Source organism: Gekko japonicus, unplaced genomic scaffold (assembly GCF_001447785.1).
Source record: "Gekko japonicus isolate JY-2015 unplaced genomic scaffold, Gekko_japonicus_V1.1 scaffold663, whole genome shotgun sequence".
NCBI classification, from domain to species: domain Eukaryota; kingdom Metazoa; phylum Chordata; class Lepidosauria; order Squamata; family Gekkonidae; genus Gekko; species Gekko japonicus.
The window spans coordinates 411,167-437,415 of NW_015170912.1; the positions used below are offsets into that span (position 1 = coordinate 411,167).

The 26,249-nt window shown below is 43.7% G+C and overlaps 3 protein-coding genes across 5 annotated transcripts in view; 1 reads left to right on the plus strand and 2 right to left on the minus strand.

Moving 5' to 3' along the window:
- Positions 1–5,161, minus strand: part of UFSP2 (UFM1-specific peptidase 2) — a 16,861-nt gene extending 11,700 nt beyond the window's left edge. Inside the window, exons 1-6 of one of the 3 annotated variants that reach the window (XM_015418698.1) lie at positions 4,977–5,161; positions 2,701–2,779; positions 2,111–2,294; positions 1,953–2,019; positions 1,355–1,512; positions 460–652 (exon numbers count right to left, since the gene is read on the minus strand). In XM_015418698.1, coding sequence (XP_015274184.1) covers positions 460–652; positions 1,355–1,512; positions 1,953–2,019; positions 2,111–2,294; positions 2,701–2,779; positions 4,977–5,024 — 729 coding nt within the window. In that variant the 5' untranslated portion in view covers positions 5,025–5,161. Of the gene's footprint in view, positions 1–459; positions 653–1,354; positions 1,513–1,952; positions 2,020–2,110; positions 2,295–2,700; positions 2,780–4,645; positions 4,874–4,976 lie in introns of those variants that run through there. The other 2 variants (XM_015418699.1, XM_015418700.1) reach the window with 2 other exon arrangements.
- A 201-nt stretch (positions 5,162–5,362) lies between these two features.
- LOC107116725 (chromosome unknown open reading frame, human C4orf47) lies at positions 5,363–20,463 on the plus strand. The gene is made up of 8 exons (XM_015418704.1): positions 5,363–5,441; positions 8,254–8,407; positions 10,912–11,131; positions 14,728–14,865; positions 14,973–15,048; positions 16,140–16,319; positions 18,579–18,751; positions 20,205–20,463. Exons 2-8 carry the CDS (start codon positions 8,311–8,313, stop codon positions 20,251–20,253), a joined length of 933 nt encoding a protein of 310 aa, XP_015274190.1. The 5' UTR covers positions 5,363–5,441; positions 8,254–8,310; the 3' UTR covers positions 20,254–20,463.
- Positions 20,464–21,231: 768 nt separating this feature from the next.
- Positions 21,232–26,249, minus strand: part of CCDC110 (coiled-coil domain containing 110) — a 21,576-nt gene continuing 16,558 nt past the window's right edge. The window contains exon 8 of the mRNA XM_015418692.1: positions 21,232–21,404. Within this exon, the coding sequence (XP_015274178.1) occupies positions 21,232–21,404 (173 nt within the window). The remainder of the gene's footprint in view (positions 21,405–26,249) is intronic.

A 26,249-nucleotide genomic window follows, 5' to 3' on the forward strand; every position in this document is an offset into this window, starting at 1 on the left:
AAGAGATCCAATTAAACTGCAGCAACAGCCTCACGCTTCTCATATCATCTGGTTCCAACATGAGTGATTGGGTGCTCAGCACACACAATAAGGAATCCTTGTGTACACAATGAATTATTTTGCACAGATAAAAAGAACAGGAAGTCATAACTTTTGCTTAATAGAAGTTATGCAATGTGTCAAATGAACTCCACCCACAGAGAGAAGGACGTAGGCTCTTTATTTGGGATACAGCAAAAATTAGAAAGACAGGTAAACACTGTATAGCGCCTGCAGGCCTATCAACAGAAACCTCCTTCAAACAATGAACACTTAAGAGAAATCAACAGAAGTCTGTAAAAAGCATATTTAAGTTAATAGAGATTAATATTTTACATGATTACTGATTACTAATAAAAATCCATCATCCAACATATTTTGACCTACATCATCCAAAGAATGTTTCAGAGTAAGTTGTACCTGTCTGTAAGTCTCCAACTGATTGTCAGATATGCCTGTAGGATATGAAACTGTTACCAACTGTTTTTTCCCTGGCAACATGAAATGAAATTGTTCAGGCACCACAACTGATGTTCCTTTCATATATTTCAAAATGCACTTTTCCATATCAGTTAGCTGTGTGTGAATTGCATTCACCAGAAGACTACGTACACTGCAAGACACAGAAGTAACCATTTAAGTACCAGGGAATGAAATACCCCATTGCAAATATAGTACCTGTGGACACAGTGAACTGTGACTGAGGCCATTCTGCTGGCTGAAGTGAATCTTTCTGCACCTTCCATCTTCCCCAGCAGCCCACAGGCCTTTCGGGGGGTAGGAAGGGGGACAGTCACAGACAAAAGGCCACATGTGTTGGGGTTTTAATCCTCTTCCATCAGCAGAACAATATTTATTTACTTCACTTATTTCCTGCCTTGATGCAGTTGCTATGATCTGTCCCCACAGACTACAGACTCTCCCCAAGACTTTCAGATTATCTCCACGTGTATAGCTTCTATCCACAGCAATTATGCTTGCCTGTGTTTACAGCTAAGGAAGTGCCACCTTGCTGGAGCCAACAAGAGCTTAAACATATCACACAAACCTTAAAAATGTACATAGTATTTCTTCTCCTTCCTTCAACTTTCCAAACATGCAACTGAGAGCTCAACAATCTCGTAACTATTTCTTGACAGTCTTTCTGCTTTTTGGAGTGACAAAGTTACAACTTGCTCAGAACACACCGCTTTATACTTATGAATGTATAGACATAAAGTTGTATATTAGTGCATGTTGGAAGTACAGACAAACATACAACAGAAAAAGTTAAAGAAAACTAATACATATATTCTTGTAGATCTGATCTACTTACTTCCGCCATGGTTCTTCTGGGGACACAGAGACAACAGCATCAACCGGCAAGGTCATACTTATGTAGTGATGCTCCCTGTTCTCTCTTTCAATAATTGGAGCCAGGGCTTCCAGCATAGTTGTCATTTCCAGCATAAGATCTATATTTACTATAGGCTGCTACAAAAAGAAATAAAAAATAAAGACATAAATGTACCAGGTGAAAACACCCAAACAAAAAATAAATTAACTAAAGAAGATGGAGAGAAACCAAAAGCATAGGAATATCAAGAACCTCCACAGATGCCCAAAAGCTGGGGAATGTCAAAAAGCACAGCCCTGAGACTCACTGAGGCAGAAAATAAACACTTAAAATGTGACTGACTGCTGAATTTGTACAACTTTATAGCAGCACTGCAGAAGTACTATGTTACAGGCAGCTGTGCTGAGGAGAAATGTTTAAGTTCTGAAAGACAACTGTATATTTCAATCTGTCAATAGATTTGTAAATAACTTCTGCCCCTGTGTTTTATTAAAAATGTCCTCATCATTTCCATTTTAAGAAACGTTTCTTTTCATACTTATCTCTACAAAGCCATGGTAAGGAAAAGTATATCTACCAAATCTTGCAACTTTTTATCCTTCTTTTTCAAAAACCTACGTTTAGACTCGTCTTCTTGCTCAAATCTGGAAAATAGCAGAAAAACACCATAGTAAGGAATTTATGCACTACTGGAAAAAAGCCAGTTTCATTCTTATTTTTTCCAACCATACTCACTGAATAAACCTTAGTATCTCCTTACAAGCAGAGTCATCGGTAAGTTCTGATGCAACTGAATTTGTTCCACTGTTTGGCCACAGATACACCGAGCTATGACAGATCCTGAACACCAGCACATCTGAAGCCAGTTTGGCTGAAAGGTCACTGAAAACATACTTTAGTGCCTGCTTTGTTGAAGAATCTGAAATAAAGGGAAAAAAGCTTCAGATTTACAGAAAAAGAGAGAGAAAACAATGGCTCATTCTGTCCATTGACAGGCCAGAACAAGAAACAGTACTTTGGGGTTCAGTTAAGAAGAACTTTAGTTAAGAAGAACATTCAAACTAAAAGAACAGCAAAGCAATGACACAAATTGCCTGGGAAACTTTTTCAATCATCTACCACTTGAAATTTTCAACATACAAGGACCTGTGTGGCACTCCTGCCTCTGAACTGGAGGTATTAAAATCCCTTGACTTACACTGGTCTGGTTAAGATGACTAAGGTTTTTCTGACACAAGGATTGCTAAGACACTACAAATTTGTGCAGTCACTTCAGAAAAATTACTAATATTATAATGTAACACACAATATATTTATAGACATACCATCCGTAGTGGCTAACTGAAATGCCAAGTCCAAGCCTCCTCTTATTCTAAAGAGTATATTCATAGTTTCCAAGATAACCTATAAGGCAAGAAAACACAATTGAAGCTTAACGTGAATTGAAATGCTGCTGCTTTAGCTTAAAAATATTGCACATTGCCATGGGAACAAAGAACGGTCCCCACATCCTGGTAACCTAGTCCTCAAACCAATTCCTTGCTGCTTCTGCATAGCAATGGACTGAGTCTTCTCTCTTTTATACGGACTTGGTTTTATTTATGTTATTGACTTGGATAGTGTTACTGTTATGCTTTATGGATATTATTGGGGGGTTATTTTCACGTTTCTGGGGATTTTCTTTTATTCTTGTGAACAGCCTCATGAAGTTTTTAAAATAAAATACATACTCATATTTGTATGATGGCAATACACTTTCTTTTACTAGGGGTCGGTGAGTATGTTGGCGCATCTGCAGAGGAACAGGATTGGTCTCCAAGATACTTTCCATGAGACAAGATGAAAGACTACCATCTTGTACACATTTATTTGTAAAGATATACTGCTGATTTCAGACAGGAATCTGCTTCAAACTAAAGCCACTTAGGATTGCAGCTGTGTAATAATGTTTCCTCAGATGTAGGCCCCACTGGGCTCAAAGGGATTTACTTCCTAGTAACTATGCTTAGATTTTGCTTGCATGCATGTTTAACCAGAAGTAAATCCCACTGAGTTCAGCAGAATTTAGCTCCAAGTGTGCAAAAAGTCTGCAACCATGCCACCCTCCCACAAAAGTGTGTGTAGGAGGGAAGTGTGGTCCAATGGATCCAAGAGGCCCAGGTTTAAATCCCTATTCTGCCGTTCACACTCTCACAGCCTAATCTACCTCACAGGAGAACACAGTTCGAGTCCAGTGGCACGTTTAAGACCAACAAAGTTTTATTCAAGGTATAAGCTTTTGTGTACACGCCCACTTCTTCAGATACATTGAAATGGAAGTTACTAGTCCATACATATAGGTAGAGGGTAAGCAGCAAATTAGCATATGGCATAATAAAGGTGTTTAACATATGCAAGGACCAAACTGGAATAACAAGTTTAGTTTATATGGTCACCATTTGCTTGGGTTTAATTCCAGGAGGAAACATATAGTGAAGGAAAGAAATATATAAAAACCAGAGACTGATGGGCAGATGTACCCTTCTCAGTCTTGAATAAAACTTTGTTGGTCTTAAAGGAGCCACTTGGAATCGAACTTTGTTCTGCTGCTTCAGACCAACACAGCTACCCACCGGAATCTATGTCACAGGCTCGCTGTTAAGATAAAACAAGAAAAGTTGAACCATGTCACAAAGGCAGAATAAAAATGTACCCATTACAGAGTGATGCTTCAGGACACCATGCTAATAATAATCCCTTTCCCAAACACAGGACGTTGGGGGGGGGGGGGGGGGAGAAAGGTTATATGGATGAATATGAGATCTGTCATCCATTAAAATGATCCAGAGAGGCTTCCTGATAATTTCCCCTCCTTTTATGGATGCTTAGCAGTGAGCATCCAGCAGCTCCGGGGAAACTCAAAGGGTTGCCCCAGGCATCTTGAGCGCCATATCGGTCACTCCTTAAGGGCTGCATTAGGAGGAGGAGATTGGATTTATACCCCGCCCTTCACTTGGAGTCTCAGAGCTGCTTCCCTTCCCCTCCCCACAACAGACACCCTGTGAGGTGGGTGGGGCTGAGAGAACTCTGACACAAACTGCGCTTTTTCAAGGACAGCTGTGCCAGAGCTTGCGACTGACCCTAGGTCACATCAGCAGGTGTGAGTGGAGGAGTGGGGAATCAAACCCGGTTCTCCCAGATTAGAGTCCGCACACTTAACCACTACACCAAACTGGCTCTCCCATTAATTCTACTTCTACCATTGTTGCTCGGGGGGATTTTAGTTTGGACCTTACGACGGAGGTTCTTAGCACGCGGCGACAGGAAGGACGGCAGGAAGGAAGGGCCGGGCCTCTGCTTGTGGATCCTGCCGGGCCCGGAGGAGGGGCTGTTGTGATGGCCCCCCGAGCCTCGCAGATGCCCGTCCCTTTTCCGCCAGCCAAAAGTCACACGGCGCCCGGCGGCGAAGGAGAGGAAGAGACGCTCCCTCTGCCTGACGGCCTGACACCTCCCTCGGCGCTAAAGAGAAGGCGGCAGAGGGAAGGGAAGGGGAGGGCCGACGTTCCCTTCCTCGTCCGTCCTCCCCAAGAAGGGCGGCGAGAGAAAAGGCTGCCTCACTTACTACATCTGTCAGCGGCACACTGAGGAGAGGCGAGCCGGGCAGCTGCATGCTCCTCTGCCTCAGGCCAGGCCAAGGGAGCTTCCCTGCGCGCCCCTCAACCAACTGACGCGGCGCCTCTCGGCCTCTCTCTGCGGTGGTCTCTCTCCGCCTCAAACGAGAGGGAAGAGCCGGCTTAGGCGTTTGAACTACATTTCCCGTCGGGCACCTCACGCGTCGCGCAGTGCCGCGCTCTTCTCCGGGGCTGTACCAAATATTCACAGGCGAAGGGGGGGGCTTAGAAAGCCCCTCTTGGTTTAGCGTTTGGGCTTTTCCGAATCCAGGGCAACGACGTCAACAAACACTCTCGCTGGCAAAGAGATGTTTCGCCAGAAGAAGAGCCTGGTGGTGACGTGGGCGGCGGCGGCGGCGGCTGCTACTGCAGCTTTGGGGGCACGTGCACTCGCTCTTGCTGGGGGAGAGAAAGGGGTGAGTGGACTCTTCAGAGGCTCCAGTAAAGTAGGAGAATTGGGTAATCCCTTTTCCAGGTGATGCCTGTTTCCCAGTCCTGAAACTTGGTTCCAGACTCCGGCTCTGAAGTGTTCGACATGTATTTATTTTATATATTTATTTATATTTCACGACGTGGCTTATGACATCATTCTTTGCTCCTCCGCTTTATCCTCACAACAACCCTGTGAGGTCGGCTAAACCAAGAGAGTGTTAATAGGCCAAGATCACCCAGAGAGCTTTTCTGACGGAATGGGGATTCGAACCTTGATCCCACGGATCCTAGTCCAACACTCGAGCCACTATATCATGCTGCTGGATATATTCCATGCAACCATGATTCATGAATTACTCAATTGCTGGAAGACTTCGTATACTTCTTTATAAGCATCAGCTTTAATCTCTTTATTATTCATATTTTGCTATTAATAGGCTTTTATGTGTGCACAACCTGAAGGATTATTTAGGGTAGCAGAGTGCTCAAGGCTCATAACTCAACAGAGCCAATCTGGTTAGTCACACACGGAGCTTCTTTATCTTTGCAAAACTAATAAGAGTCCTTTATTGTAAGGAACTCCATTCTAGACAGGACATAGTAGAGATAGGATTCTCCTAATCAAGTCTAACTAGCTAGGATGGATAGGGATGCAAGAAAGCATTCCAGCTCTCATGCTGCCAAGATGGAGAAGGGTGGCACAGTGTGGAGAGAAGGTGTCAGACTAGAAGGAAGATTCCCTGAGAGTAGCAATCTACACATCAAAAGGATAGTATCAGAGAGTAAAGGGAAGGATAACAAAGCCCTGGCCTCTTCTCTCTGGCTCTCTTATAGACCCCTTCTGAAGTCTGAGACTAAGAGACAGCACAAAGTCCTTCACTTCCAACACAACCTACCTTCCCCCATTAGCATACGACTCTTGATATTAGTAGTCTCAAGTGTGTGTGTGCATATTCTACATGACAGCGTAAGGTCAGCCTGCATGCTGCTAAAATGTACCAGTTGCCCTAAATTGTGGAAATACCTGCCCGTGGAAGGAGTGTTGGCCACGAGCATAGATTGCTCTGAAAGGGGGCTAGATAGTTTAATGGAGGAAGGTCCATCAGTGGCTACTAGCCGTGGTGACTGCCTCCATCGACAGAGGTAGCAAACCTCTGAATCCCGGTGCCTCTGTGCCTTGTTTGTTTGGGGAAATTGGTTGGCTGCTATGTGAAGCAGTATGCTGGGCTAGATGGACCAGTGGTCTGATCCAGCAGGTTATGTTCTTATGTTCTGTGTGTGATATAAGAACATAAGAGATGCCAATGTTGGATCAGGCCAAAGGCCCATCCCGTCCAACACTCTGTGTCACACAGTGGCCAGAAATACCAGTGCCATCAGGAGGTCCATCAGTGGGGCCAGGACATTAGAAGCCCTCCCACTGTTGACCCCCCCCCCAAGCACCAAGATGACAGAGCATCACTTGCCCTAGAGTCCCTATCCTATACCTTGTGGCTAATAGCCACTGATGGACCTCTGCTCCTTATGCTTATCTAATTCCCTTTTGAAGCCGTCCATGCTTGTAGCCGCCACCACTTCCTGTGGCAGTGAATTCCAAGTGTTAATCACTCTTTGGGTGAAGAAGTACTTCCTTTTATCTGTTCTAACCCGACCGCTCAGCAATTTCATGGAGTGCCCACGAGTTCTTGTATTGTGAGAAAGGAAGAAAAGTACCTCTTTCTCTACCTGTTCTTTCCCATGCATAATCTTGTAAACCTCAATCATGTCACCCCTCAGTCGTCTTTTCTCCAAGCTAAAGAGCCCTAAGCGCTTTAACCTTTCCTCATAGGGAAAGTGTTCCAACCCTTTTATCATTTGAGTTGCCCTTTTCTGCACTTTTTCCAAAGCTATAATATCCTTTTTAAGGTGTGGTGACCAGAACTGCACACAGTATTCCAAATGAGGTCTCACCATTGATTTATATAGGGGCATTATGATATTGGCTGATCTGTTTTCAATACCCTTCCTAATAATCCCCAGCATAGCATTGGCCTTCTTTATTGCAGTCACACACTGTCTCGACATTTTCAGTGAGTTATCTACTACGACTCCAAGATCTCTCTCTTGATCAGTCTCTGCCAGTTCAGACCCCATCAATGTGTATTTATATTTTGGATTTTTGGCTCCAATGTGCATCACCTTGCACTTGGCCACATTGAACCCATTTGCCATGTTGACGCCCACTCGCCCAGCCTTGACAGATCCCTTTGGAGTGCCTCACAATCCTCACTGGTTTTCACAACCCTGAACAACTTCGTATCATCTGCAAATTTAGCCACTTCACTGCTTACTCCCAACTCCAAATCATTAATGAACAAGTTAAAAAGCAATGGACCAAGTACTGATCCCTGCGGTACCCCACTGCTTACGTCCCTCCACTGAGAAAATTGCCCATTTATACTCACTCTCTATTTTCTATTAATTCACCAGTTTTTGATCCATAAAAGGACTTGTCCTTTTATCCCATGATTTTTGAGCTTACTTAGGAGCCTTTGATGAGGAACTTTATCAAAAGCTTTCTGGAAGTCAAGGTAAACAATATCTATTGTTGTTTTGTGTATGTGCACGTGCGCAGTTCATGCAGTAGCCATGTGGCTCTTTTGGTTGATGAGAATTCCCAATGTGGCTCTCCAGATCAGTGATACAGACTTCAGCTATCCTGGTTAAATGGTTTATTTTGGAGTGATCATATGACTATTGTAGATTAAGTGGGCTGAAGACTGAAATCTGTATTTTGATTCTGATCCTTCTTTCTAGGGATCGTAACGCTTCTGCCCATTTGCTAGAGTGATAGGTTATCACACAACATCAGCCATGCCTACGGAAGGGAAAACAGATATGGAGAGGATTGGCCTCTTTACTGAAATGGAATATATTACAATCGGGGATAAATATGTTTCACCCTTTAACCGTACGTATATTTTCACTATTGTGCGATAGAGCTGGGGGGGGAGGTTGGTTTCTTGAAACAATTTGTAGAAAATGGTTAAAATATTTTAAACATTAAGCAACCATATTTCAAATTATCCCATTTTCTGACTGGATAACTTTTTTTTAAAGATTGCTTCATGTATGATCCTTCACTGGCAAATAAACACGCAGAGGGTCAAGGTCAATACATGAACTCACAAAGTCATGCCAGTATGTTGGATCCTACTAGCTTTCCTGCTAGGAAATTGAGGAGGAGGGGTCTTGTTTTGACCAAGTGGTTAAGACGCTGAACTGCAGGCTGTGGAAGATCGGTAGTTCAGCAGTTCGAGACCCGAGTGTGCCGCATGACGGAGTGAGCTCCCGTCTCTAGTTCCAGCTCCTGCCAACCTAGCAGTTCGAAAGCAAGAAATTGCAAGTAGATCAATAGGTACCACTTCGGTGAGAAGGTAACAGCGTTCCGTGCGCCTTGGTGTTTAGTCATGCCGGCCACATGACCACGGAAACGTCTTTGGACAGCGCTGGCTCTTCGGCTTTGAAACGGAGATGAGCACCGTGACCCTAGAGTCGAATTCGACTGGCTTTTGAGCAAGGGAACCTTTACCTTTACCTTTTAGCCTACAGTGGAGTCTTGTAACTGGGCAGCTTACCAGTGCATAGTTGCCCTAAGTCAAGAGTTTATCAACTCATACACCAGAAACTCCAATAATATGGAACACCATTTCCCAGTTTTAATAGTCCCACAGGAGTTCAAGGCTGGAGCTTGGTGGATGAACTCATGTAGGTTCCTGCAATGTCCTTCTTTACGTGTAAGCTAGCTGATTACAAGCCGCGTTTCGCCAGAGGCTTCTTCACAAAGGTGGAACTCTAAGTCTTCTGCTCCAAAGGGAAAACTTTCACCGACATATTATTTCCTTACACAAAGTTGCTGCCCATCACAAGTCAAAGTGTCGGTGAAAGTTTTCCCTTTGGAGCAGAAGACTTAGAGTTCCACCTTTGTGAAGAAGCCTTGTGCCTTGCTACATTTAATTCCATTATCTTTGTATTACATTGGACTGTGTCCTCTTTATTATATCCTTATTACATTTTGATACAATGGTTTAAGACTTATGGTTGTTTATTGTTGAGCACAGGTTATTTCCTTTGTTTTGCATACTTCTTCTGTGCTGCTCTTTGGTTTTGTTTCTAAATCAAGTGTTGTCAGATACCTCCAAAAGGAACATCTGTAACAGATGTTCATGGAACCCACTTGAACAAAAGCCACGCAGAACAAGGGCTGCAGTGAGGAGGGGAAGTGGGCAAAATCAAGCAGGGAAGTTGGTAGGATAATCCAACATTATCGGGACATTTTGCTGGTATTGAAGCATGGGTTGATGCCACAGGGCTGTCCATGGCCTTCGATGCCTGATGCACCAGAGATTTGCATGCATAGAAGGCTGGGAGAAGTGGAATAATGGGGCTAGGATTGGCTCAGTACACCATCACACTAGGCCAGCTACACTAGTGCAACCTGTGAGCCTGATACATTGCCATGGGATTGTGATTGGCAGGCCGAATGGGCTTATATCATTTGCTACATGAAAGGTGCCACTATAGCTCTGCACCATTGCTGTGCTCCCTAGAGTCTTGGTGAGCAAGTCCCTTTCCCTCTGGTGGCTTTTCTTGCAGAAGTACCTGGGTTGAAGGCAATTCCAGCCTAAGTCATTACGACAAACATGTTGGATAAATCAGCAGTAGCCTTCAACTGAGCCCAGGTTCTCTTAGTAGATACTTTGCCTGTTCTGCCACTTCTCCAGCAATTCCTCCCAAGTCCATTTTGACCCACATGTTGTGTGAAGCAGCTGATGCATTTTGGGTTGCATCAAGCAAATTATTCTGAATCATTATCCGGATTCTTGGTCCAAGGACTTTTGAACTACATGCCCTTTGGGGTGGTGGTGGTGGTGGTAAAGAGCTTCTGGTGCTGTTAAAGACTATTCCTGGCATCTGTTTCCTGGAAACACTAAAAGGAGAACCCAGAAGCCGAAGCCGTGTAATACCTTCTATTAGGGCCAATCAAAATGACACGAAACAGTGTGCAAGAATTTCTGGAGAACTTGGAAGCTCGCACGCTCTTTTGGTTCCTTTTGGTTGGTCCTAATGAAACTACATGTCTTTGTAAGGGGGTTTTGCTTTGGAACTACCGCGACTTCTTAGTACCCCAAGGAGAAGTGGACCAAATGCCTTGAACTCAAACTTTTGCATACCAGTGCTGTGCCTCCTTTGGCACAAAAAGTAATTTTTTCCCCATCTGCCATGCTATGTGCTTTCCTTTGTGGCCTTCCCAGCAGCTGAGCAGCAGCAGGAAGTGTCCTTAAGTTTCCGTCAGCATGGGGTGAGGGTCTGAAAGCAAGAAGTGGGGAAGTAGAGATATGCAAATCCATAATGATAAGCAAAAGCCAGGTGGGCCCCTTGGGCCGCGAGTGACAGCACCTACTCATTTTCAAGGCCCCTTTAACGAAGCTGCAAGCAAGAACAGGCAGATGCTGCCAGGGGGTAACAAACAGATGTCCGCTCTCCAGGCGGGTTACTTTGACCCTGTGTACGGAAGGATTTTTGAAGGCGAAAGTTATTCAAACCCCGTTCAGCTGCGGAGAAGATATCGCATCGCAGAGTCCAAGAAAAACTTGAGCAAACCTTTCCTTCCCAGTAATGGAGAGAAGATGCCGTAAGTTCAGGGGGAGAAGGTGTGAACGTTGCGTTTGGTACCGATGTTGCCATAAAAAGCTGGCCAAGAGGGCTTTTAAAAATTTCCCGCTGAATTAAGCTTTATTTGTTCCCGATCTTTATAGAAAGCCTCTGATGCCACTGCCACCCTGCACACCCAACTCCAAAGCATCCCCTTCTCTGAGAGGGGAATGCTCAGCTGTTATAAACGCAGAGGTCATTTCGGGGGGGAACGCGGGGGAACACAGTTCCCCCGGGTGAGGTGCAGGGGGTGGGGCACATGACGAAGCCCCGCCCCCTGCTTCCGGCCGCCCCGCTTCCAGCCCTCATTCAGCCAGGAGGAGGCAGGAGAAGAGGGAGGGTAAGTTGCTTCCTCCCCGCCTCTCCCCACCTCTGCCTGCCTGGGGCCAGGGAGGGCCTTGGCGGGGCTTCCTCGCACTTCTGCTGGCCTTGCAGGTCCACCGCCGGGCCCCTGATGTCAGGGGGTGTGGCATATGCTAATGAGTTATGCTAATGAGTTCCCCTAGCTCTTTTTCTACGAAATGACCCCTGTATAAACGGAAGATCCCAATGGATGCATGGAGCATTTCTCTCTCATAAAGGTCGTGTGCATGGGGCTCTGGATCACGGGGGGAAAGTCTATGCGACTGTGTTCAGCGTACTGAAACGTGGATCTTCCTATGTAATATTTGTGTCATTTATTGTGTCACGTCAAGACTTGTGCTTTTCTTCAGTTCTGTTTTTAGATTTCTGGTTGGTTCTACGGCCCTAATCCTATTGTATTGTTTATTGAATACCCTATCCTGTTGATTGTCTCGACTCACTCTGTGTAACCTGCCTTGTCCAAGTGAGAAAGGCAGACTATAAATGGTGTAAATAAAGGAAATAAGAAATATTTTGATGAGAGCAGAGGTGGGGAGTCCTGCAAGAAAGTAGGTCTCTGCTTTCCTACGCCCACGTATTTCTTACGCCCAGGGATCATTTCCTGCGGGAGCGCACAGGAGCGGAGCTCCAGCAGTAAGGAACCCAGGGGGCGGGCACATGCAACAAGCCCCGCCCCCTGCTCCCAGCAGCCCTCAGTCGGGCTACTAGGAGCAAGAAGCAGCCAGTTAAGTTGCAGAGCCCCCCCCCCCGGCCCACCTTCAGGTACAAGCTCTCCCTCCTCTGTGAGGGCAGATCTGTGCATCCCCCTCCCCATAGCTAGCAATCCAAAACAGTCCAGTGGCACCTTTAAGGCCAAGGTTTATTCAGGCACAAGCTCTCCCTCCTCTGTGAGGACAGACCTGCACGTCCCCCCCCCAATAGCTAGCAATCCAAAACAGTCCAGTGGAGCCTGAGTGGTGGGTGTTGCCTTCTGACACACTTCTGGTGATGTCAGGGGGTGTGGCATACGCAAATGTTATGCTAATGAGTTACGCTAATGAGCTCCTGCACCTCTTTTTCTACGAAATGACTCCTGCTTACGCCTGAGAGCAAATTAGTATATGACCACTTTCTTTTCTGCTAGGAGAAGTAACCACAAAGTGACTTTTTTTCCCTGGCTGCTTGTTCTCACACACACTCACCACATACCCGATTCTATGGGGAAATTTGGACAGCGTACCAAGAAATACAGCGCTATTTTTCTGTGGTTGCATTTCTTATGGTTGAATCTCGATTTTGCCACGTCTTAAGGCATTTATGAGAAGGAGACACAGAAGAATATTAGAAAAGTGTTACTAGACACTTCTTGATCAAATAGACTAACGAAATATATTCTTAAGAATTTCAAGACACAACTGTGCTGCTTCCACCCTCCCAGAGAAACCTCTGATTTTTTCACCCTAGTACTCCTTCCCCATAAGCATCTCCAGTTCTCAGCAGTTCTCCTTTACTGCCTCAACCAGGGTTGGTTCAGCAGCTAAGCCAACTGCTTGGGGCAGCAGAATCAGGGAGGCTCTGATGGACTGCAGGGGGATGGCTGCTTTCCGGCCACGAGCTGCACACCAGGTGACTGGTATCAGCTCCTGGGTACAGGCTACTGCCAGCCAGGTTCAAGCCAAGTGTTGCCGCAGGGACTTGGCTTGGACCCCTTCTGGTGGTGGCCTGGGCCGAGGAGGAAATGTGTGTATGTCTTGCTGGGAGGAACCAAACCCCTTGAACCGGTCTGGCCTCAACTGTCCCTTCGTACCCCAAATGCACACGCCTAACCTTGGTAACGTCCTTCCTAGACTATGAACTTGAGCAAAAGCATCTTTTGGTATCTTGAAGACCATTCTTGAAGACCAGCTTGGTGTAGTGGTTAAGTGCGCTGACTCTAATCTGGGAGAACTGGGTTTGATTCCCCACTCCTCCACTTGGACCTGCTGGATGACCTTGGGCAAGCCATAGTTCTGGCACAGCTGTTCTTGAAAAAAAGAGCAGTTTCTGTCAAGAGCTCTCTCAGCCCCACCTACCTCACAGGGTGTCTATTGTGGGGAGGGGAAGGGAAAGGCTTTTGTAAGCCGCTCTGAGACTCCTGTGGGTAATGAAGGGTGGGGTATAAATCCAATATCCTCTTCCTCCTCCTCCTTTTTCTCTGGGATCTCCTCATCCAGTAGTGAGGGAATATAGGTGAAGGAAGGACAAATCTTTCTACTCTACTAGCACACATACCGCTACAGCACACATACCCTCCCAAACCAAGATTCTCATTTTAAATATGTTTCTCACACCTTTTTAAAATTCCTCATTTATATCTGTTTGCATACCCATAACAAAGGATGTTTCCATTTGGGTGGATATAATCCAGGGCCGTAGCTAGCACAGGATGCACGGGGCAATGCCCCCTCCCAATTTCCCAATGACAGGGGCAGGTGGGACGGAGGCTGACCAGCTGGCTGCTGCCGGGCTCCTCTCTGCCCCCGAAGCTCGCCACACCTTGTCGGGTGGAGGAGAGAAGGGAAGAGGTGGGGTAGCACTCCAGCTCGCCACCCCCCAAGTGAGGCCACTGAGGACTAGCCCCATGGAGGGGCGGATCAGGGCCAGCTTCTTTTCCCGGAGCATGGAACAGGGAGGGCCCCGAGCACATCTGTCCTTCACCACCACAGCTCTTCCATTCTGGCCAACTGGCTGCTGGCAAAGCAAGGGTGTGGGGAGGCTGGTGGGACGGGATGGGGGACACACTTTTCTGGCCTCCGTGGCCAGTCTTTTCTCCTTCGGGCCACTGGCCTTTTCTCTGGCTGCTCTATTTTTTAAAATCTTATTGTTTTTGTGACATAAGTGTCATCATGCCACCCCAGCACCAAAAACCATCTAGCTACGGGGGCTGATATAATCTGAGAATTCAGCTGTGAAAGCTCAGCATGTTAAAGAGAGAAAAAGGAAGAAAGATGAAGCAATGAAAATGGGTTGTCTGTTGCTTTGCACTTCCCTAGAATAATTCAGACACTACTCCATGACAGACGAAGAATGAATCTCTGGTCTTATATGATTAACAAAGAAAATGTCCCCAAAATATTGATCAAAACAATGATGAAATGCTGATTATTTAAGTTGTTTTTCTGACGCAAACGAGCAGCTTGTATCACTACAACAGATTGCACATGCTGCAAAGAAATAACATGTTTTGTCTTTCAGTTGTGGTATAGGAACCTATTATGGAACTATCAGTGGTCCATGCCCCTACTTTAGCGCACAAAGGAAGGACAAAATTGCCTACATGCCACCTGGGAAGAATCTATACACCAATCCAGGGAAGAAAGGAACTGGCTATGGGTAAACCATCACAACTATTAAGTTGCAGTTTGTGATCTATCTTTTTAAAAAAACTTTGAAAACTGTCAAACATTGGCATCAACCGCTGTTTCGTTTTCTCTACCCAGGTATCCAAATGTTACAATAGGTAAACAGTACTCACATTCAGTTGAATTATATGACATAGGAAGAATAACTTATAAGGTAAAATTCTATTGGATGATTTCCATTTAATGATTACCGGTATGTAGACAATATACCCCCTTTTCAGATGATTAGCAGTTACCTGACTGTACACCTGCATGGCTGTACATGAATTCTATGATTTCTAAAGAACAGGATATTACTCTTGTTCGATATATTTGCAGAATCACGGGAGGGAATTGCTGGAAGGCATACATTCAGCTAAGATTTACAAAAAAGTAATTAACAACAATGAGCAGTAAAACACAACTATTTTGTGCCAGCAATATGTTAGGGAAGCCTGTCCTCTTTTCTCTTTTACTCTGAGGCTGATTCTGCAAGTTTAAAAAGTATTATAACATGTCCTGCAGAGAAGAGTGAGTGCATGTATGTGAGGCTGCATACATCTGAATTTGTAACCTCAACCCGCCCTGAACCATGTGACATAGAAGTCGGGCCTCACATGTATATGTTTCACCTTATTTTATTCCTAATTCAGTTTGAAACTGTATTGGCTGCTTTAGGACCCTCTGGGGAGAAAAGGTGGCCTGAAAAGTTCACATCTTAAAAAAGAAGAAGCTTTTATGGAGCTAGACTACATAAGGACAGTGCGAACAGTTAGGAGACTCAGCAATCCTTGGCCTAACTATCATACAAGAAGCCCACACGTTTTGTTCTCAGAGAGGCCCACTGCTGTCTGTTTGCTACATGGGTGGAATAAGGGGACAATAACGGGGGGGGGGATCCAAGCATGCTTTCAGTGCTGTCTCTATTACTTCATAGAAGTATATATCCCTTCCCCATGTGAAACTATGACAAGGAGGTACAAATGCAGAGCCTACAAGTTCTCCTCTTCACCGCTTCTGGGTATAGTGAACTCTTCATAAATATTGATTATTTGCTTTAAGAAAGAGAGACTGTTCTGTTACTTGCTTTCTGCAGCTCTCCCCTTGGGATGTGCATGGCACATATTTTGCATTAGCAGTCTGGTACATACGCCCACTTCCTATCATTTACTATCAAATTTAACCTCTTTTCATATTATTTCACCAGTAAAACTAATCTGAATTTAATGTATGTAGTGTAATCTCTTCCAACTCCGGTTTTCATAGAAAATGTCTGAAGAACACCATCGGTTGCTGAAAGGTGGGCCTTTCAAATTGAACCTTTATCCCCGAGAGTATTTTGACATGAATCCTTACTATGATGAAGGACCAATGCCGCCACCAAAGAGACTACCCACACAAGTACCACTTCATTCTGCCTTTAAACCAAGTTCTCCAGGAAAAAAAGTAAGCTTGTAAAAAAAAAATTATATAAAATTTTATTGTATTTAAATAAGAAGTAAGCCAAAGAATATAATTTCTGTAGGTTACAAGAGGGAATAAAAGGATGGGTTTTAAAACATCAACAGAGCATCTTACTCATCGGCTAACACAACCTCTGTGCACTGGAATTTTCTCATGTAAGCTTGAAGTAAGCTTGTAAAATGAAGATCTCTTCTTCATTTATCTTATAGAAGGCTAAATATTTTTTAAAACTCATTTTTAACATTGCAAGGTTATTTCCATTTAGCTAGGTAAATAAACAGTTATAAACAAAGAAATTTAGGAGAAAAACAGCAAAAAAGCAAGGGCAGAAGCTCAACAGAATAGAATCAAAGTCCCAGAGAATGTCTGCAGTAGAAACTGAAGATGGGTGGCATTTTTGCAAGCCCAGCATAACCAGTACAAAGTGCCCAGCAGCACCAGTGCAATCACAGAGGGCCCAGCAGAACCCAGTGCCAATGTGGCCATGCCAGCTCAACAGAACTGATGTCAAGCACAGAATCACAATCCAAGTGAGGGGGGGGTTGGAAGCCCAGCAGGACCCAGTGCCACTGGCATTTTAAGCTTAAAAGGACTGATCTCAAAGCACAGAATCACAAATCCAAGCAATGGGAGTGGGATTTTGCAAGCTCTATGCAAGAAAATGGGAAGTGAACACAAAGGAACCCTGGCAAAAAAACGGGGGGACCCTCTTGAAAGTGACATGACTAGTTTAAAACTGACAGTAGAGTTTCCAAGGCTGTAGAATTCGCCCTCCTGTTGCTTTGAAGTTTGGTAAACATTTTGTTTGAGTGGAGACAGTCTGTCTACAAACGTATCCATTCACAAATCCACAAACTGCTTGAAAGTCTGTGGAAAGTTCATGCTGTTTGACCTGCCATGAACTTCAGTTCACTAACCGCCTAAAATTGAGTCAGTTTGTGCCCATCTGTAGCTGTCTATTAGTGACAGATTGTGGGAGTTTGCCAAGAGGGACACAAGAGCCAGAAGTTAGTAACTAGTTTGTTATTTTAGAAATTTCAGTATGTACTTGAGCCTACAAATTGTCTAGTGTGTCACAGATGTACCATATATGATAAAATGAACCCTTTCCCCCCCTACTGTAGAAAGGCAGGATTCTATCTCTGTCAGAGATCTTCAGTGGTGTAAGAGTTTGTTGATGTTCGTTTTAAGATGGTCTTTCTGGATTTGAATGGCCAAAAGAGAGTCATAAATCTACTAGATCTGCTTATATTTCTTACCCATGCAAATAGGATGCACTCTGAATACATTGGCTACTAAGTGATAAGTTTTCTTTGAGCTGGCAGTTAATGCATAAGAGGCTTGCTGAATAACTGTACAATAAAACATTGTTGAAAGATACAGTCCTTGCAAAAGCATTATTCATATAATGGATATTGTTTTTTCTTTGCTGCTGTTTAGATAAATATGAGTGTTTGGATTTGTGAAAATATTATTAGTCATATCCCAAAATTTTGGGAGAAGAGGGGAGAGGACCAGTCTGCAGATAGTTGTTACCATAACTCATTTAAACCCCCTTCGTACATTGGGTGTAATTAAAGGTAGTCCTAAAAGCAAGAGGCTCATATCCATGGGAGCTACAAAACATTTCTTCTTTTCTTGGAACTGACCTGTTCCAAACTTTTTCCGTTCTTTCTGAAGGATACGAAAGCAAATATTTTAAAACGTAATCTGATTGATCAATGCAGCCCTAATAAGTTCACTTTGTAATCAACCAAAAAAGTAACTACCCCTGATTAGAGGGGTATTGTGTTTAAAAAAATATCTAGGCCCATGAAGGCACCAAGGTGTTCCCTCTTCTCTCTCACACGCAGGAAGGGATGTCTCTTCAAAGATGATAGCTGCCACCACATAGGTGCAAATATACCTACAACAATTTTTTTTGAAGCCCACTGGAGACAAGGGAGGGGGCTGAATGGTTCGTGGAGCAAAATGCTTCTGGATATGGGCTGGAAGGTCCAAATATCCACACTAACAAAGCCAATTATGATATTCAGAATCATAGACTTAAGGTACAAATGTCTGTCCTCATGAGCCTTTCGGGATCCAAGGAAGGTAATTTTTAAACATCCGTGTCATTATCAAGAGGAGTTGGGAGTTAAATGTCAAATAGTATTTTTGAACTTCTGTTGGGTGTCTTTGTATTAACTAAGCATTTTCATCCAGTGCCCTCCAGTTGTTAATACTTCTTTGTCCTTCTAGCCAGGTGGCATGAAAGCAGGCACATTTGACCCTTATCCAACCCATTCTTCAGACCCATACGTAGTGAAGATGATTAAACCTATCACGACCAATAAACAAGGACGAATATATAACTCTGCTTCTACAACAAGGAGCAGACCAGTAAGAAGTATTATGGCTGCCAATGTTGAAAAGTAAGTATTACTTCTTGATACGGCTAAATTACTTGGAAGTTATGCCAAGAGCTCAAATCCTCTCATCCCAGTGGGTTCAGACTCTCTCTTGCTTTACTCCATGGTGAAGGAAATGTACTCAGTACGTTCTAGGGTATTCCAAAGTAGTCTTACTCAATATGTTCCATGATTAAGCCCTTGCACTGAAAACAGATGGTTCTTCCTGGCCTAAATTAAATTGAAATTATTATTTCATAATATAATTTGTCCTGCTTTGCAACTTGCATGGGGCAAGCATTGTTGTGCACCAGACCCACAAAACCTGCAGTCTGCTGGGCAAGACTAAGCCCAGCCAGTCAAGAGGGCAGCTTCCTGTTTCTCCTGCCTGGCACCGTAAAAGGATGGAGGTGGGGAGGTTTCTTTAATTACCCGTCAGACCACAATTCATGGTGTAGTTTCAGCTACATTCTAAGCTTCCAGATGTTTTGTGCATCGCTTGTTAGTGAGCTGATCTGCGTGGTTTTTCTCTGAGCCAGCGCAAACATCTGAAAGGTTTACACAGCAGTGGAAAAAAATGGCACATCAGTGGCTTACTCCGTAACAGCCACCATACAACAGCATCTCATGTGGCTTTAATACAGTGGATGCAGAGTACAGACTGGCTGCATGATTCAGTCTAGGTTATGAGTTTGTCAGATCTGCCGCTCCAAATGGTCCCTTCTGCCAGCAACTTCCTCGATAATAATAACCTTTCCTTTCTGTGGTACACTCAGTAATGTGATTATGAGCTTTAATTAGTGGGATGAGGGTAGAGGGAAGGAGCATCTTTCTGGCATTTTTTTGATCAAGGAACGCAAGCGGTGTGTGCCTCCAGAAGCCACTGTTAGCACTGAGCAGAAATTGAATTTCCTTCAAGTAATTTGGAATGATGTTTTGTCTAGCTGTGGCCAAAGACACTGGACAGGGCCAAGAGGATGTAGATAGGGTCCAGTCTGTTACTTGAACTTGTTATGTCAATAGGTGAAATCCTGTTATATTACATTACATATGAAGCTGCCTTATTCCAGATCAGACCATTGGTCTATTGAGGTCAGTATTTGTTTACTCAGACTGGCAGCGGCTTGCCAAGGGTCTTTCCCACCATGTACTCTGTGGTCCTTCCAGCTAGCAATGCTGGGGTTGAACCTGGAAGACCTTCTACATACAAAGCAGATGTTCTACCACTGATCCATGGCCCCTGCCTAAAAGCTGCGCACTGCTCCCTATTCCCTATTCATTTAAATCAAAGCTGGATAGATAGTTCTGGGAGCAGTGCTACTGAGTACCCCATAGGCTTCTAGAGATTGCTTGGCCAGGAACAATACCTTACCTAGGGGAAGTGGGGATGAAATGCAGACATGTCTATGGATTCTTTCAGACAGAGACAGTAAGCCATGCTTCCAGTAAATCTTATAACATTTTCTTTATATTTCAGATCGTTAAATGTTACAAATTATAAGGATCCACAGCTGGCAACATATTAGCTGTACAAAAACAAGGTGAATGATCTTTTCTGGGTTCTGTAGCATTTTAACAACTTGGAGCTCCTAAAATAAATGAAATTTCTGTGGCTGAAATAGGTCAAATATTGCAACACCTTACCACAATTGTATCCCACTTTTGACTATATTTCAACATATAAACAAGTAAATTGATAATATATTTTCCAATAATGTTTATAAAACGTGAAGGTAGTTTTGATGCAAGTTGTATTTAAGTTGTTAGGTACATGTTTATATGTTAGGTATGCATTGGGAAAAATTCTATATATATTGTTAGCAATAATAAACACGTATCCTTTGTTGTGTAACTAACATCAAGGTTTTTTTAAAAGCCATTTGCCACCCAAACTGAATTGAAATGGAATGTTTCCTTCAAAGGATTTAGTACCTGCTTCTAGTTGATAGATACTAATTTAGATAAATGCAAGTGTTTCACTGGATTGTTTTTCATACCAATTGTCAATGTTCTGAACAGCATTAATGTGCGAAAACATAGCATAACAATGAAAATCCCATTATCAAAAGCTCTTAAATATTCAGATTTTTTTTAAAAAAAATTAAGACTGTTTTTGTATTTTCATTCATTAAAGTTGCTTCATTTTCATTGACTGAACAATGACTGACTATAAAACTCAGTTGAATACCATATTTCTCAGAATGCAATAATATATAAATAACATCCCAAACTATTCCATTCTTCAGGAAAAGGCAAATGAGGGAAGAAGATAGTAAGGTAATGTTATAAATATAGGTTTAGAGGTGAGTTTTGCAGTTCACTTGGTTTTCCCTATCCGATCCTCAGGCATGTTTCTCTTCCCAGTTTCATCATTCTTGAATTTCTGATAGCTCTGCTCCTTGCTATATTTCTTGAGCAGAGACATTGGGAAGATACTTAGCCTCTAATTATCTGGGTGTGTATCGGTTGTGTGTGTAAAACCCATGTGCAGAGCCCGCAAAGCACTAAGTTGATGTCCAGAGCCTGCTATATTTCTTCTGCATAGTAGTGTGAAAGCTTGACTCCCTGTTCACAGATGTGGTGCAGCTGACTGAAACAGTGTGGTAATGCTGCCGGACAACTTTGTGATGCTCCTTCTCTGCCAGTTTCCTTCGGATTTCAGCAATCCTGCCACATTCTAGCAAATTGGAAATTTTGGAAAAGGTTGTTAGGATAGCGTCAGATCTAAATAAGCAGCCAGTTTAAAAGTGATGTTGTCAGAGAAGCCTTTCCTTCATCACAGGTAAACAGAAACAGAGAAAGTAGAGAAAGGTAAGCAGAAACAGAGAAAGTAACTGGATGACACTGTAAAGGCCTTTCCTTTTCCCCAGGGAGATGAGTTAATGGAGTGCAGATGCCTCAAAGGCTGTGATGAGCAAGGTCAAAGTTGTCTTCGTGAGCATGCTGTGATTGATGTTAGGCATCAAGACAGAGGATGCAATCTATCGATGCTCTGCTTGATCAGGATTCCCCTGTGCAGCAGTGCACCAAGTTGGGGAAGGGAACTATGGCAGCTTCTTACCTTTGACCTTGGTGTACAGAGAAGTTCTAAGGAGAGCATGTGAGGCAAAACCTCTGTCCCTGTCCAAAGGGCTGAGACAGCACCTTCCCAATAACACTAATTGGAGCAATTTCATGCAGCTGTCTTCATACCAGGATGGCCCAGGCTAGCCTGATCTCATCAGATCTCTGAAACTAAGCAGGTTTGTACTTGGGAGACCACCGAGGAAGTCTGAGGTTTTCACAGAGGCAAGCAATGGCAAACCACCCTGAATGTCTCTTGCCCTGATAACCCTACCGGGTCACTGTAAGTCAGCTGCGACTTGATGGCAGTTTCGATGACTATCTTCATACCGGTTTCACAGATAAATAGGCTGTGTCCTTTCTGACTTGCATACATATGCAACTGATAGTCACAACTAGAAGTCTCCCTCTTACAACCTGGGAAGTTGGATTGGTTACATGACTGTATGGCTCAACATCAATACAGCCAAGCAACCTCCTTCTGTTAAATTGTCCTTAATTAGCAGTGACTTGCCAAGTTGCTGTGACAGGGGTTGTTATGACTGTTACAGAAAGGAGCTCTTTGCCTCTCCTTCAGAGGACTCCAAGCCCCCTTTCACTTTGCAGCAACACTGTAGTTTGGTGACGTCACTCTGTGTTTCTGATGGGCCATAGAATGCTTTGCTGTGGAAACAGCATGCTCTCACCCTTGGCTTTTAAGAGTCAAAGCACCTATCCTGGGGCAGGGTAGCAGTGTAGGCAACCCACCTATATTGTTGCTTTATCTGCGCTGAAAGATTAAGAGATCAATTCTTTTTTCCCCCCCAAATACTCAGCAACATTAGTACTGCCAAGCTGCAATATTTATTTTATCAGACATGCAGATGTTCTTTTTTCCCTCATTTAAAATCTACAGCTACACGGGAAATTACAAAAATGTCATGCTTAAATTACAAATTGTGCACATCACTTCACAAATCTTGAAATGCTGCATTTTGTTGGAAGACGTATGAATTGTTTAATTTATTTTTACAGAAACCTAGAGGATAAGTGTCATTCATAAGGATATAATTTACCTGTAAAAGTTAGGTGCCAATCCAGCCACCCTAATTAGCATTCTGTCCCCCTTGTGTACGTAGCTTGGTATTGTAGGTAAATGAATGAGTCTGCCCTGACTAATTTCAAAGTCACGTTTTGTCATTCTGATTCTCGACTGCCCCCTACACTTTTTGAAATAGTTGCTAGCTGTTATCTATATATCTAATAGCCAAGGTCCGCTCTGCGTGCGGATATCTAAATCCGCACATCGGGGGCACCTGGGGGGCAAAGAGATTTTCCTGCACACTTGGGGCATTCCCCAGGTGTGCAGAAAAATCTGAAATGTAGAAAAAACGACAGGGGGGATACTTAAATCTCCCCAAAAGTAGGAACTGTGCCTCCCCTCCGTTGCCATGGGGGGGGGATAAGGCTTGGCTGGTCGGCAGCTGGGAGCTGCACAGGCCTCGGCATCAGTGCCGGGGGGGTGGGGGAGAAGGCTTGGCGAGCCCAGCAGCTGGGAGCCGTGCGGGGGAGAAGGCTCACCTGCGGCTGCTTCCTCCTTCATGTGGAGCTCCTCCTGTGTCCCCCCCCCCGTGAGTATCACAAGTCTCCGCTTCTTGTTAAAGAACACAAAACTGAATTACAGCTGAAGCCTCACTGTTATTACTTGAAGATAGATGCAGGAGGGGTAGCTGTGCCAGTTTGCAGTAAAATATTGACATTTGAGTCCAGTTAGTGACTTGGAAGCAAGTCTTAACTAATTTCAAGGAGATTTACTTCCAAACAACTATGTAAGGCTTATATGATTATTCAAACAAATGACTATTTGGATTGTTTTGTCTGGCCCAGCACAGATGTATTAGTTCCCAATTTTAGAAGAAACTGTTCAAATAGTAAACCCACAAACATTTGCTAATTTTGTGAACCAGAGAAAACATATCCAGGCTCCTCCTTTGGGGTGTTGTGGCTAACAGAAGAAGCTACAGTAGGATAAATAGTGTGTTAATTTAACTGGGAGATTAATAATCAGGAAGTTTAGTTTTTGTAACTGTAAACTGTAGTGAATTAGGATGACAAATAGAGCTATTTATAACACATTTTCTTGCGTTTGTTAATGTGCATACTCATCCCTCGACCACTATTTCAATTTAAACTACTGTTGACTGCTGGACTAGAGTTAAGGGTAAGGGAAAGTCTAATCAAATAGGTGGGGGCAGGGAACATGACTAGCGAACATGAGAGAAGCCAAACAGACTCTAGAGAACACTGCCGGATTCTCCGTTGGATTCAAGAACATTCTGTAACGTATAGAATATTGCAGTGCTAGTAGCCAAGTACAATCCAGGCTATTGATTTTTTTTTTTAAAGTTAGCCTGGATGAAGTATTCTTGGAAAGGCCTGGGGAGGGGAGGGTATATTTGTGAAAGTAGTAGAATCAATAGGCCTCAGCAGTCTTTCAAAACGGTGTGAACTTTTCTAAATTGATTTCTTCTGATCATTTGAATTCATGTAGACAATCACACTACATCACAGTAAGCTCAAATATCCCAGAACAGGACAAATGGAGCTGCATTCTGCTGAGAAGCGAGGAAGAGTTAACTACACAGCAGGTCCGCATGTGATAGCATGTGCTTTCTGTATGGCCTCTGTATTATGCCAATTATCAATAAATTCCATAGTGGCAAACTTTAAGGGCACATGAAGACATTACCCCATTCTGAATCAGAGCTCCATCTGAAAGCAATCTAAATGTGCACTCTTGTTTGTTGTACAATAATATATTCCCTGGTAAAATTCAGCACTCCTAATGTGTGGTACTGCGGTGGCTCAAGTGGTTAAGACGCTGAACTGCAGGCTGTGGAAGGTCAGTAGTTCAGCGGTTCAAGACCCAGGTGCCGCAAGACAGGGTGAGCTTCCGTCTTTAGTTCCAGGTCCTGCCAACCTAGCAGTTCGAAAGCAAGAAATTGCAAGTAGATAAATAGGTACCACTTCGGTGGGAAGGTAACAGCGTTCCGTGCGCCTTGGTGTTTAGTCATGCCGGCCACATGACCACGGAAACATCTTCGGACAGCGCTGGCTCTTCGGCTTTGAAACGGAGATGAGCACCGCAACCCTAGAGTCGGATTCGACTGGCTTTCGAGCAAGGGAACCTTTACCTTTTACTAATGTGTGGTATATGGTGATTTAGACAAAGTGGTTGTTGGAAAGGCACTCTAGAGATCACAGAATAGACCTTGATTAAAATTTGGTACCACTTAATGTCACTACATTGGCGAAACTTAAATTCCGGTTCAATAACAGGCTACAGACGATGATGAAGAGCTGGTTTTTATAACCTGTAGTGGTTAAGTGTGCGGACTCTAATCTGGGAGAACCGGGGTTGATTCCCCACTCCTCCACTTGCAGCTGCTGGATAACCTTGAGCAAGCCATAGTTCTGTCAGAGCTGTCCTTGAAAGAGCAGTTCTTGAAAGAGCTCTGTCAGCCCCACCCACCTCACAGGGTGTCTGTTGTGGGGAGGGGAAGGGAAAGGAGATTGTAAACTGCTCTGAGACTCCGAGTGAAGGGTGGGGTATAAATCCAATCTCCTCTTCTTTTTCTACCCTAGGGAATCTCAAAGCAGCTTACAATTTCCTTTCCTTCCTCTCCCCACAACAGGCACCTTGTGAGGTAGATGGGGCTGACAGAGTTCTGAGAGAACTATGACTGGCCCAAGGTCACTCAGCTAGCTTCATGTGGAGGAGTGAGGAATCAAACCCAGTTCTCCAGATTAGAGGCTACCACTCTTAACCACTACTACACCATGCTGGCCTGAGAACATGAAACCCTAGGAATGTCTACATTAGAAAAAATATGGTGTCTGTGGTAGTCCTAGAAATAAGCAATTCCAATACCAAAAGCAACATCTCTGTAATATTCACAATTAGTTGGATCCCACAGAGAACTTCTGCAGGCAGCAGGGGGTGATTTTCATTACCCCAGAGTAGCATTCAGAGTTTCCATCAGTGGAAGTGTTCAGGTTATGTGCAGTGTGACAGTTGAACATGCCACAACAACATTCCCATACTAAGAATGTATGTGTTTGCCTAGTAAAATTTAAGATCAAGCCATAAAGCCTTTAAAATAGCAGTGAGCTTATTGTGAATAGACATAAACACACTTTGCAGCTGTTTACTGGATTCACCTAACAGGATTTAATATCAGAAGAAAATTTTGGACCTTCTCACCTGACTCGTCACCCAGAAGCAATGAGAAATCCTTTGATTCAAGGAAGATGTTTTTACATAGGTGAATGTGCTAAGGCTCATGCTATTATGAGCGCAATGCCACTGCTGGTTCATGCTAGTGCCTTCTTACATACTACCAAAATATAAGGGCAAAATGTCTGTGTTTAAAAAAAATGTGATGTTTCATTATCATTGATTACCTGTGAAAAAACATCC

What these genes read in the sequence shown, in the direction of transcription:
- LOC107116725 (XM_015418704.1), top strand. Translation starts at nt 8,311, where the DNA reads ATGCCTACGGAAGGGAAAACAGATATGGAGAGGATTGGCCTCTTTACT. An exon ending in TAGGAAGAATAACTTATAAG is followed by an intron (nt 15,049 to 16,139) that starts GTAAAATTCTAT and finishes CGGTTTTCATAG; the next exon opens with AAAATGTCTGAAGAACACCA. An exon ending in CAAGTTCTCCAGGAAAAAAA is followed by an intron (nt 16,320 to 18,578) that starts GTAAGCTTGTAA and finishes TTGTCCTTCTAG; the next exon opens with CCAGGTGGCATGAAAGCAGG.